This window comes from Pleurodeles waltl, chromosome 10 (assembly GCF_031143425.1).
Source record: "Pleurodeles waltl isolate 20211129_DDA chromosome 10, aPleWal1.hap1.20221129, whole genome shotgun sequence".
Taxonomy (NCBI): Eukaryota; Metazoa; Chordata; class Amphibia; order Caudata; family Salamandridae; genus Pleurodeles; species Pleurodeles waltl.
In genome coordinates this window covers 513,032,251-513,045,299 of record NC_090449.1, presented here as the reverse complement: position 1 = coordinate 513,045,299, position 13,049 = coordinate 513,032,251, and the positions used below count along the sequence as shown (strand labels likewise).

At 39.7% G+C, this 13,049-nt stretch overlaps 1 protein-coding gene across 3 annotated transcripts in view; it reads right to left on the bottom strand.

Moving 5' to 3' along the window:
- The window catches only part of KLHL18 (kelch like family member 18), a 238,982-nt gene that overhangs the window by 22,598 nt on the left and 203,335 nt on the right, over positions 1 to 13,049 (bottom strand). For all 3 annotated transcript variants that reach the window (XM_069210941.1, XM_069210942.1, XM_069210944.1), the window contains exon 8: positions 2,877 to 2,981. In XM_069210941.1, coding sequence (XP_069067042.1) covers positions 2,877 to 2,981 — 105 coding nt within the window. The remainder of the gene's footprint in view (positions 1 to 2,876; positions 2,982 to 13,049) is intronic.

Genomic DNA, 13,049 nt, shown 5'->3' with positions numbered 1-13,049 from the left:
TTACTGGCACTGTCACCATGGAAGTCTCCTCTTAAATAGGTTTAACAAGGTTGTCCTTTTTGAAAGGATTGCTGCGGTTGGAAGCCAGGAATCTCCATTGCAGCTTTTGCTTCAGCTGTAGTCTGTTGGTGCTGAAACCATGACGATTCCTTTGGTTTTGACTATCCTGTTGCGCTCTGGTGTCTGTATACTTAGTTATTTTTTTAAGCGCAGAGTGAACCATAGGCCCAGAAAGACATTCACTGTTGAAGGGGACACTAAGGTCACAAGTCCGATACTCTCAATCGTGCACATCTACACAGAAGAATGCGTTTGTTGGTCTCTCTGGAGGCAGTGTCAGTTGCATCCAAAGAACATCTGGTATCTGTGGTTTAGACAATCTTTCCTTCTTCAACTAACTCCTTGCCTCACTTAAGGGAGGCCCCTCACAAGCGATTGATGAGCTGTTCCATTTATTCCCAGTGAGACCTATTGTACCTGGACAAATGTAACTCAGAGGGTAGATTCTCAAATGGTGTGGATGTTGGAACCAGAAGTGCAGTCTGTGTCATGGATGTGGACCTTACTGGAGACCCTGGAGATGGGTCTTCTCCTAAGTCGTAGTCCTCCAAGGGCAGGTATTGAGGACTCTTCAGTATCCTGAGAGGCCAAGGGTAGCAGAGGCCCACCTATTCACCATACAAACATATTCCATTGATGCCAAGATCAGTCAATGGCTTAGGAGAGCCCTGGGGCTGCATTTTGTAGTGCAGCCACAAGGTTTTGGGGGAGACTACGGTTAGAGACCCTAATGTCATTAGGCACGTTGAGGGTCTTCAGTGAACAGTGGTAGTGGGTATTTTAAGTATTTTGACTGGAGAGGCGTATCTTAGGGTTGGGATGGTATAGCTTTTATATTCCCTCTGTATTTTAAGGTAATTGTAAGCCAATGTTAGATGGGGTATCCCAATCTGGGTCGAGAGTACGCATCTGTCCTCCTGGCAGGTAGTACTGTTTGGGGCTGTTCCATAGCTCTGGATCATTCTTATACTGCTAGAAGAGTGATCTCTCTGGGTTCTTCGCAGGGTTAGCAGTTGATGTGGTTAGTTTGTTAACCATGTTTTGACCTTCTCTTCTAAATTTGGAATGCCACTGGATGCTTTGAACCTTGGCTGACAGCAAGTTTGAGGTTCATGGCTTGTACCAAGCAGTCTATTTTGTTTGTATTGTTTACATTTAATTTGGAGGTACAGTGGTCCTTTTTCTGGAGAGGCTCTGTTGACAATGCAAAGTGCTCTGAATACATAGCTCCAGTTCTGCCTATTGAATCTATGCCAGTGAGGTGTTGCAGTTTGGGAAGGTAATCACCATTATTGAATTTTAAGCATGGAGGCAATTGTCCAGATTTGACTCGTAGGTATCTTCTGGGCCATCCATTTTCATTTCATATCATCCACAAAGATGCAACGTGTGAGGATGAACTCTCTGAACAGGTGCAGTAAGGCTCTTAGGTAGAGGCTGCATAGGAGAGGAAAGATGATGGACTCCTAAAGGACAGCACAATGCTGGATGAGAGGGGCGGATATGAAAGGTGGTATGAAAACCCATAATCTTTGTGGTATGGACAATCGTTTTTAGGGTGGTTTCTCACATTTCAAGATGTTGGCTTCAGTAGGTTGCTCGTCCTGTGGTGTTCGGGAATAGTTGCAAAATGAAGTACTAAGAGATGTAGATGAATTTAATAATTGTATAGGGACACTGTTGCAGGTAGAGGGAACAAGGACATCATCCATGCGAGGTCAAATAAGTGAGTCTAGTTAATGCTATGTGCTTGGTAAGGCTATGTGGTAAAATAGAGAATTAACATAGGCTTCGAAAATGTTGTTTGACATGTTCAAAAGAAAAAGGTGGGTAACCCATGAGCAATGGAGAGGTAAAGCAAATAAGTGAGGTGTGCCTAGGTCAGTCCAGACAGTCGAGTACATTAAGATGGGATGATATACTCAGGAAGTTGCTGTCGAGCATCAATTAGAGTTCAAAAGGAAATGTCAGTGGTCCATGCCCGACAAAGCAAACTCTTCAGGTCCAAAAATGTTATTATCTCATTCATGCTGGCAATGCCCTTTTAAACACCATGTTGGTGAGAACAAGCAATAGTTGTAAAGTGGACTTAAAAGTTCCAGTTTCACAACAGATGAGAAGCAAAGTGTGATGGTTTTAGAATTCTTTATCTCGGTGTGTTGGTTTCAAATGTTCACTCGAAGGGTGCCACTGCAAATTTAAAATGAAGGACACTCACAACTCCAGAACTGCATAACTTAATTGAATGTGGCCCTACGGCATATCATGATCAAAAGAAACCTCTTTTTCTGAGCCTTGGATGCTTTACTTTTGTTAATAGATTTCAAAAGACAGAACTGTGATAATTTTATCACATCTGCGCAACGGATTTTCACACAGTAAGGACGTTTACATTGTTTCACATAGTCTTTTAACCCAAATGGAATCATCAGTCAAGCCTGGTGCCATCTTTTAAAACTATGAAATACAAACTAATGAATGGTTGAACACTTTGTTACTCTCACTAAAACATTGGCATTCATTTCACATTCTTCTCACTTCCAAGCCTATTCCTTGGTAAAATAAACTACATATTTCATTAATATCTGAGGGTTACATGTGCCACTGAAAGCAGATCAATATTTTACTTGTGTTGGACCAATAAATGGTTTCTTTCTCTCCAAGGATTCTAAGAAACCATGTAAAATCAAAGAAACTGAAAAGTGTAGGAATAAGAAAATGATCAAATTCACTAAAACTGCTATGGAAGTGGAAAATTGAAAACACTTTATAGACAAAAATCACATTTCTTCTGCATTACAAATTCAAATTCTTACTTGTCTGTTTCAGGAGAGTATGACTCGACAGAATTGAGAGAGGAGTTTCCATCGTATCCCCCACACACAAAAATCTGTCCATCCAACACTACTGTACCCATGGCACTAAAATAAAAACAAAATAATACATTTTTCCAGTTCTGTGCCCAGGCATAAAATCTTAGTTTTCAATACTTGAAGAAAAATATTCCAGTAGTGCCACTCTGCCCTTGGTACTCTTGAGTCAGTATAACATTTTCTTACAGCGTTGATCTTACAGATAATCTTCCACTCTATTACGCATATTAATGCAGCACTTTACCCCTTTAGTAGGAGCCTTTGAACACTGAATCAGTTGCCTTCAAGTCTCGATTTCAAAGATTGTTTTATACCCTGGAACCATGAATACAATGATCCTTACAACTTACAAAACATCCATTCTAAAATGTAACAGAACCACAAATACACTGACACCTAAAATCTATGATTATGTATTGTCTCATTAGCAATTCATGAGTTACAACGGTTGATAAGTGTGACTGGAAGGTTTGCCAATATATTTGGGTCCTGTCTGGGTTCTCTGGACTGTGCATTGCTCATGATTAACTTACCATTTAATCGGCCATCACTTGCAGTGCTTTAATGAATATCTGGTTGAAAATAGAGTATTTAGGGCACTTAACATCGTTTTTTACTGAATGATAAGGCATAAAATAAGGAACAGGAGCATACTGAGATGAATAACTTGAGCTCTCCCCCATTCCCATGCCCCACTGCAAACTGCTAACAAAAATGAGAGACTGAATAACTTCGGTATTTAGCCCAAGTAAAGATTTTTTTTTTAGATGTATGCCCTAAACTTCAAATAATTCTGGCTTGAAACTGGGAAACATGTACAGCATTTGAGTCACATTTTCTATAGACTTTGGCACACAGGCTCGCTTGAATCATTGTAGTTTCACTATGAGTAGGTCAAGACACAATTTATGTGCTATGACTTTGGAAGTTCCAAATTCGTTCTTATCAGTGTGGTTGAGTCTGAAATCATGAAACGGTTTAAGCAAGTTTAAGGGGGCGGGCAAACTCCTGTGGGTTAAGTATGTGAGGTCCTATCTAAGAACCATTCATCTGAGCCTTTAAGGACGTCTCCAGAAGAGGCATGCACGATCTCTAAAGAGCAAGTTAAACTTTGCAAAGAACATATGTAACTGTCTAATAATTTACTTAAGCAACTTAGAACTAGAAGTTTGTTTAAAGTAATCGATACAATTTTGAAAAGACCTGTAATCTTAAAGAACCAAAATAAAATTCTTAGAAAAGAAAGTTAAACATGTTTTAAAAAACTGCATTTTTTTAACATATTTAAAAAAATCCTCCGTAACTAAAATAATCCAAACTATTTACATGTCAGACTTTTTAAATTGTTTAAGTAACTGCAACTGAAAACCTAATTCCAATTTTAATTCTTTTGAAAACTAGGCACTTTAGTTAATTAAATTCAAATCTTGAAGTGCCCGCTAAGGGACTTTGCTTACTCATTTGCATTAAATGATTATAGTCAGTGTAAATCAGCCTAGCACATAATTTTTGGCCAAGTATTGCGGCTCTAACGATCAACCCTTCCATGAACACTAAAAAGAGGAGTTAGGCCCAAGTGCCTTTTCAAAACATAGTGAGGGAAATCACCCACAAGATGGCAACTTATGAGTTAAGTATGCATAGGAGAGGACAAGAATAACAATAAGTGTTCCAACAATGATAATATTCAAGTGAAATAGCGATTCTGAATTTCATTAAAGACACGGAGGCTAACATTGTGCATTACTGCTTTAATGCCACTCCACACAGCACTTGAAATATCTGAGAGAGATCATGCTTTATTCATAAGTTAGTGGCTTAGACGTAGCATATGGCAAGCGATAAATCTGCAGTTTTTAAAGGCCCAACGGAGAAATGAAATGTGCACGTTTGAATTACAGTGAGCCATTTGTGCCTAACAGTTGTATTTTTCACACCACGTTCAACATGAAATATTTTATACTCAAATGTGTCAAATATTAATAGATATTAACATTAAAGTATTATTTTCAATTAGTACTAGCAGAAATTACATGTATTTTGGAGTATTAAACTTAACTTGAATAAAACACAATGCTTAGAAAATAAATGCATATTAAAAAATTGCTTTGACATAGAATGCATAATGTTTGAAATAAATCAGTTTGTTTGCATGTTTGATTGGAATAATAAGATGTGCAAAGACGTTTATTAAATGTATCAGAACTTGATGGTGCCCTCTACAATGATTGGATGATGAAACTGACACCCAGTGTGTGGCCATCAGATGGACCAATAGAATGGATTTTGGATATTTGAATTAGTGAAGAACTTTGGAACTGAAGTTAGTCCAGCGCCAGCTTTTCTGAAAGTCAGTTCTATGTTTCTTAGATCTGCTGTCCCATTTTCTCTTTTCTCAGTCTGCTGATGAGTTTTCTCATCATAGTCTTATTTGCCCTATTCTGTTATGTGGTTCAGTACTAAGAAGGCCAACTACTTCTGAACTGCTGATTTGTCCTATGTGCAGCTCGTGTTCTGCACTATCCTAACGCTGCTGCCAACCGACCCAAGAAGATGGTGAATACTCTGGGGGACAAATCAACTCTGTCTGCTGTCCCTTGAGGAGAGGTATACCTAAATGTGGTTTCTTGTTTCCCTTTTAGCTTAGTAACTTACACAAGCATACTTCTATAGTTAGTAACTCTAGTTGGATGTTTTTCAAATTATTTTTGCCTTCTTTCATGTTTGCTGTTGCCCGCGTGGGTTAGCCCGCTCCCACACATGCAAGTCACAATTCTGGTTAATATTAGGAATGGGCCAGCTCTCAAATGTATTGTTAAAATTATGTTTTGATTATTTACTGATATCAACATCATCTGCTAACACTATTCATATTGTGTTGTTGCTAATCCAAAGCATTCTTTTGAAATGTAACAGTTTTCATGCTCTGTAGGTTGAATCTTTTCAAACATTTTAGTCAGCCTTTAGTTTTCATGCAGGTTTATAATTTAGTTTTGCGCACCATTTATGTGACATTGATTTTGGGATTGTAATAAAGCTTTGAAACTTTAGTTTGGAGTGTGATTTAGTGTTGAATTATTCATGGTGTTCAAATTTTTTTATGATATAATGTAATTGGTTTGTGGGTTTGTACGATTCGGACTATCCTGACTCAGTCACCAAGTCTAAAGGTTCAGTCGACCTCTGAGGGTGAAAAACTGGGATGGTGTCTAACCCGAGTGCTTGTGGTTTCTGAAACCAAGGTGGGACGAAAACCTCCACGATCCGCTTCATCAGATCTTAGACATCATAAAGTAAACATTTTAGAACAGAACTGTTGTTACATATCATAAGCCCATGCACATAACAATCTGCCTCTTTGAAATGCGAAACTCGCTTCCTTCTTCATGGATGAACGAAGATACAGATTTCCATGGGAACGCAAAACCTTAGACAAATGAAGCTCCTCATAGGAAGCAAACTACAGGGTATTATCTGAAAGAAAGGATAGACATTAATTCTTCCCCTTAAGAAAGCCCGAAGAGTAAGAAAACAAACAAATTGACAATTAAACGTTCAACTAAACTTAACATTTAGTTAACTTTCTCTACACTTTTAAATATTATTACTTCTTTAGTCATAGCTGACTTGTGAGAGCAAGTTGTCCATAAGATTATTTGAAGAGCCCCGTTTAACAGGAATTTGCCTTTGTTGGATTTGGTCCCTTCCTGTGCCATTGATGAGTGCACGTCAATGGAGCAGTGGAGAAGCGGAGGCTCTTTATTGGCGGGTGATCTGTACCCGGGAGAATGGTTCATAACTTTTCAGGAGGTCCTTCGCAATAGGGCCAGGTCAGTTCCTTCAATTTGCCAAATTGGAGAGTGTAGCATGGGAAGTCTGGAGTAATGTCCCACATAGGCCAAGGGCATTAGAGGTCATGGGAGGAATTGTGTGCCCTCGCACAGAGCCCTTTGCAGATGAGGAGGGGTTGAATTGCACATATAGTTGTTGGTATAACATTGTGACAACTAGATGAGTATGGAATTCCTATGGTCCATCAGGATCAATGCGTCAGCTCGAAGACCTGGTCTCTGTAATTCTTGACCAACAAAATTGGCAGATGGCATGCTGTGGATACCCGGTTGAACATGCCTGTTGTGGCTCTCTCCTGGTGGATCGGAGCTCTTAACTCCCACCCTCATTATGTAACAGGAAACCATGCATTGACATGTTCTAAGTAAAAATTGAAAAATAAAGTAAAAAAACAAAACAAAATTACTACTTATTCTTTTTTTTACACCATCATTTGACAGAAGTTGAATCTCCACAACTGGGAAGGGAGGGTGGAATAATGTTAGCCTCAGAGTCTTTAATGAAATTCAGATTCTCTTGGCGTAACATTTGGAGAATTGCTTTTTCATTACAAGCCAGGAGGACATTATGCATATTGGTAGCCCTCCAGTACCATATCATGTTCAAATGGTTCACAGTAATGTTTTGCAAAGGTAGATGAATTAGACAAGTCAGCTGTCCTCAAGCTATCCTCCTATCTGCTGCCTTTCCAAAAGCACTGATTAGCCATGGAGCTCCCCCCCCCCCCCCCCCACTTCTGTACGTGAAAACCAGCCAGTTGCATAGTCCATTTTACACACCTTGCAATAGTTGCACAGGTGGCCACTAGGTCATAAGTTGGTCAGTGCCATCAGGATAGAACTCACACAGGAAGCGTATTCCTTCATGCAACACACAACACAGCTTTTTACTAGAATCAGAGTTTCAGTAAAATATAGTGTCAGACATGGTTTTTGTTTTTTTAAATTCCCCCAAAGGCATTGTATACTCTGTTACTTACCTCCAAAGCTTTGGCATCCGAGACTCAACGACAAGATGTTTAAAGAAGTAAGGAGGCCAACTTCATCAAAAGTTCTCAGGTCCCAATAACTTTTACTAGTCCAAGAAGAAAAAATACTGAGAACTAAATTTACATCCCATAGGGTCTTCTACCTACATCTAGGCGGTCTCCTCAAACTTGATGCTCTTAAGGACTCTACAGATCAGGATTTTTTTTCCCTACGCTCCTGCCATTGACTAGATTGTATCCTGCAGAAATCACACACCTATAGCAGTTTAGCGTTCTATAGCTAAGACCTCCATCAAACTGCTGTAATAGAAAACTGACCCCTTCAACTATTGAAGCCTCCACGGGATCAAAATCTCTTTCCAAGCACCACATACCCACCAAGTACCAAGTACCCACATTGTCCATACTCCAATATAACTACAGCAGGTTCCCTGAGCCCAGGACTCCTTAAGCAGTTCCTCAGCTCTTCCCAAAAGCCTGACATTTCTCTAGATCTCCTGATATTTTCCAAGCAAGAAGGCTCAAAGTCCTTGTCAGACCCAGAGGATGTTCCGCTCTATCTGCATCCTTCAATAGACCTTCCACGGTGGGGGAAAAAAAAAAGGTAATGTCGTAAGCTAACTCCAAGGTCACTGGAAACCAGGCCTGTGATGCCCAAAATGGAGTAATTAGGACAAGTGAGCATCTCTCCTGCCTCACCTTCTGAAGAACCGTCTGAATCATTGCAAAAGGCAGGAATGTGTAAGCGCTGATCCCCTTCCAGGTCTGAAGAAAGGCATTCACCAATAGAGCACCCGGGTCTGGCATCCAACTGAAGTATTTCTTCAATTAAAATGTCAACCTACTCGCAAAAAGGTCTAAATCCAGTGGACCCCAAATCTGAGAGTTTCCGGAAATAGACTTTAATTTCCAGTCGCTGAAATCCCTTAAGAACCTTGAATTCCAGTCTGCAGTCACATTTGCCTTTTCAGACAAATACTCTGCTCTCAAGATGATCCTGTGCTCCAAGCAAAACATCCAGAGGTTCTTGGCTAAATCCGATAGGTCTGGGGATTTCGTTCCTCTTAAGTGATCTATATATGCTACTGTAGAAACTTTGTCCATTTTCAACAAAACCACTCTCCCTTATAAACAATCTTCGAAACTCGTTAGGGCATAGAGACCTGCAATCAGCTCCAAATAATTTTTGTGATGCAATTTCTCTGTGTATAAACACAATCCCACAAGTGTCCAGTGCACCTAAGCATGCAACCAACCATGTAAACTCGCATCTGGCTCCAGAATGAATTCTGGGGTGCATCCAAAGATCACCCTGCCATTGCAGGTGTCTAAATTCTCAAACCATCAATTCAACTCCAACTTGGCTTTCTGATCTAGAGATATCTAGTCTCCATACCACAATCCTACCCAAAGTGATTTTGCTTTTATTCACTGCATAGCGCAGGGTCCTGGAAAGATAGCTTGAATGGAAGAGGACAGATGGCCTAAAAGTCTGGCTAGTTCACCTCAGGGTTAAAGATTCCAGTTTGCACATCTTATCTCTTTCCGAATTTTGGTAATCTTTAAAGGCAAAAGCAGAACCACATTCACTGTATCTACAATAAACCTAAAAACTTGTGGGACCTGTAGGGGATGAGAATATATTTCTACTTGTTTACTATGAAGCCCAAACTCTACAGAAGGGACATAACCATATTTGAATCTTTCAAAACCTGTGTTTGGCATTGGGACATGGTAAGGATATTGTCCAAGTAGACAATCGTATGCATACCTCTCTATCTCTGAGAATGGAAGCTATAGCTCTCACCGCCTTAGTAAAGCACCATGGGGCTGAAGAAAGGCCAAATGGGAGTGTGGAGAATTGGTTAAGTCTGCCCTGCCAGGTGAATTGAAGATAACACCGATATTCCCTGGCCAACAGAAGGGTAAAGTAGGCATCTTTCAGGTCCAACTTTACCAACCAATCTTTTTCTAGCAACATATCCCTTATGAGATGGATATTCCTTGCATCCTGAAATGCCTGTATACAAGGAATCTGTTTAGCTCTCTTAGTTTTATCAGTCTTCAACAAGGAAGAGTGTACTTGGGTAGGCTCTGGGGGTGTAGGGGAACTTCTTTATTGTTGCCCTTCTGCAACATACATGTTATCTCTTCTTCTACCACTTTCTGCTGATCTGTGGTCAAACTTAGTTCTCTTGGGGGAACAGCATGGAAGGGTTTCCTCAAGGAATCTATCTTGAAACCTTGCATGGTCTCTAGCACCCAAGGAGCGGCCTGGAAAATGTCTGAGGAGACCTCCTAACTCTTGCCAGGAAGTTTGTACTCACCCTGGTAACCATCTGAGCTTTGTCTACATGACTTACTCCCCCTTGTATGGATGGAACGTCCTGCTTGGGGATAGAAGGTTGTGGTGCCGACTTGTCCTCTGCCAAAGCCTCCCTGTCTGAAATGGCACCTCTGGAAGCCTCGCCGGCAGAAAGTACCCTTCTGTCAGCCCCTACTAAAACACCTGGACTGAAAACCCTGCACACACCTTATCAAGGGCAGTAAAGGTTGCCACGTACTTGCCCAGGATTTTTTTAAATCATGGCCTCACCGAAGAGAAGACCCTGGGGTCCTCAGATGGTTCTTTCTCTAAAAGATCTCAAAGTGTAGGGTGTATCTTCAGTAGTATTACTCTACGCCTCTCTGCATTGAGGCTGGCATTGACATTCCCCAGAAGAACCAACGTCCTTTGGCTCCAACCCCGGAGATTTATATCCAGTGCGAGTTCACTGACATGTGCATCCTTAACCATGTCAATGATCCTTGCTAGGGGCCCCCACGACATCAAGCAGTCGGTCCTAGAAAGCCTTAAGGGATCTCTCAAGCCCCTTTCTAGGATCTCTACCTAGTTTAAAGAGGAAGGTAATGAGCTCCGGGTCTAGCCTTGGGGTAAGGCACAAATTCTCATGGATCACAGGTCTTGAGTATTCAGCCTTTAGGATATTTTGTGCTTCTTTTTCAAGTGGATTTCTGATCCAGCTTTATGAATTTACCCACATGGTCTGGGGGCCACCACTAGGCAGTCATAGGATGCCTTATGTTATGTGGGGAAAACATTTCTTCCACTAGTGGGATATTCTCTTGGAGGTAGAAGGGATGTCAGCCTCGGTAAAGAGGTCATCCATATCAAAAGCTCCCTGTTCAAAATCTAATACGTATTCATCTAAGGGGTTCTTCCCTCATGTTCCTCCTCTCTCACAGCATTATCCTGAATGTCATTAGGGGCAGTAGATTCTGTTCTGCCGCATCGGACACCTTTCAATTTTGTGCTGTATAGGATACCAATTCCCTTTGAGATTTTTAGAGCTTCCATTCCTTTTGAGGTGCTTTGACCTCCTGTTCTTTTTGAGGTGCTTGGACCTCCCATTTTTTAAGGGGTATATATCCTGTCTCAATAGGTTTTGAATTTTTCTTTCTCTTACATTCTTTATTTCTATAAAACGAATCTCCCTTTGCGATAAACCCACATTCAAACTCATTATCTGATCCTAAAGATCTTTTATTAACCATTACTTGATCCAGAGTTTTGCGTGTGCATGTATGAATCTCTTGTTGAATTAGCCTCTTAATCATCTCTTCATTAATCTTTGTAAGAGGGATTTCAGGGGTCTCAAATGTTGGCCCCAAGCATCAACCACCATTCAAATTAAAGCCAGCCCAACCAAAAAACATTTCCATAGATTGGCAACCACAGATAGCATCCTGAATATACCATACAACATCAGACTATATCATACAATATCAGAATACATCATACATTACACAATTAAACTCATTAAAACGAAGATACTTATCTGCGAGGAGCAGCATTTAAGAGGCAAATTGATGTACATCATGGACCTATTATATATTCTGACAGTGCTGTTCTAGAATGCTTATTTTATGATGTTTAATATCTTTCAAGTGCTGCGAGAGTGGCATTAAAGTAATAATGCATAATGGTAGCCTCTGGTCATGCGCTGAAATTGCTATACACTTCCCACCGCAATATAAAAGTTTTAGATAAACAGTGAGAATGTTTCCTTACTGATAACAGTACAATGTGTATCAATATCTTTATTATAGTAAACATTGATAGGTGGCGCTCCCTTGCAAGCCTCCCCAGCTTGAAAACAAATTATACAACATTTAGCTTAAAGGTAAGTTTTTAAAAATAAATATTGCCAAAATATTTGCTCCATTTAACTACCCATTTCAGCTGTTTAAACTCTTAAAATACTGTGTAAAAACTGCTTTAAACCTTTCAAAGCTTATTCAAACTTGTTCACAACTCAAAACATAAATTATTTTAAAACTAAGATCACCTAAGAAAAACAAATTGTCTTTGGCACCAGCTAACAAAACATCATATAAAAATAAGAATATAAAGCTAACAAAAGTACATAATTAACAATAAAAATGAAGTCACCCAACATTAATTAAATCAGATCCACCTTACAAAAGAATCGGTTATTGCTTTTAAATGAATTCAACTACAAAAAGCAATGTTGAATGTTTCCCAATACTGAGTCACAAACACGGTTGTGCTGGTATGTACTTTTGCTTTGGAATATTTGCTCTTGCTGAATGATTTATTTTCAAAATCAAAATCCTACTCTGGCACACACAGGATGCATTGTAACTACAATAAAGATAAAGAGAATGGTAGCTGCCATATTTGCTAAAAGTGTAAATAACAAGAAAAACCTCAACATGTTTACTGTATGATTTTAGAGCAATCCTACTGTCAGTCTTCTATTTGTAGTCTCTAAACTAATTTTACCAATAAAAGGAAATTATAGCTTTTGAGTGCAATATGTTCACACCTGCATGCCAGTTTCAATAATAAGGCTTATGTTAAATGTAACAGCAAAGCCAGTTGTTCTTGACAAGTGAGTCCATATGAGCTGTTAAGCTCTGCAAGTGAAGGCTGAATGCCCAGTAGCCTATAGTTAAAAATGTATGTAGTATTTAAGGAGTCTAAAATGCTGGAACTTGCAGTTAAATTAAGCAACTATTTTACCAAAGTTGTTAAAGTTCCCTTTAGTTTAAAACATGCTGTCTTTTTTTAAGTTAAGGAGGTTCCGGAGAGAGCGTTGTTTCTTTTTCTACTCAGGTACAGATGTTGATACACAATATGCTATTTTCCCATTATCAACTTGTGAGCGGTCTACCACCTGAAGTAGTGACATGGAACTGCTTCTACAGCAAGTATTACAGAGATTTACCCACCGCATGCATGTGGCACATTC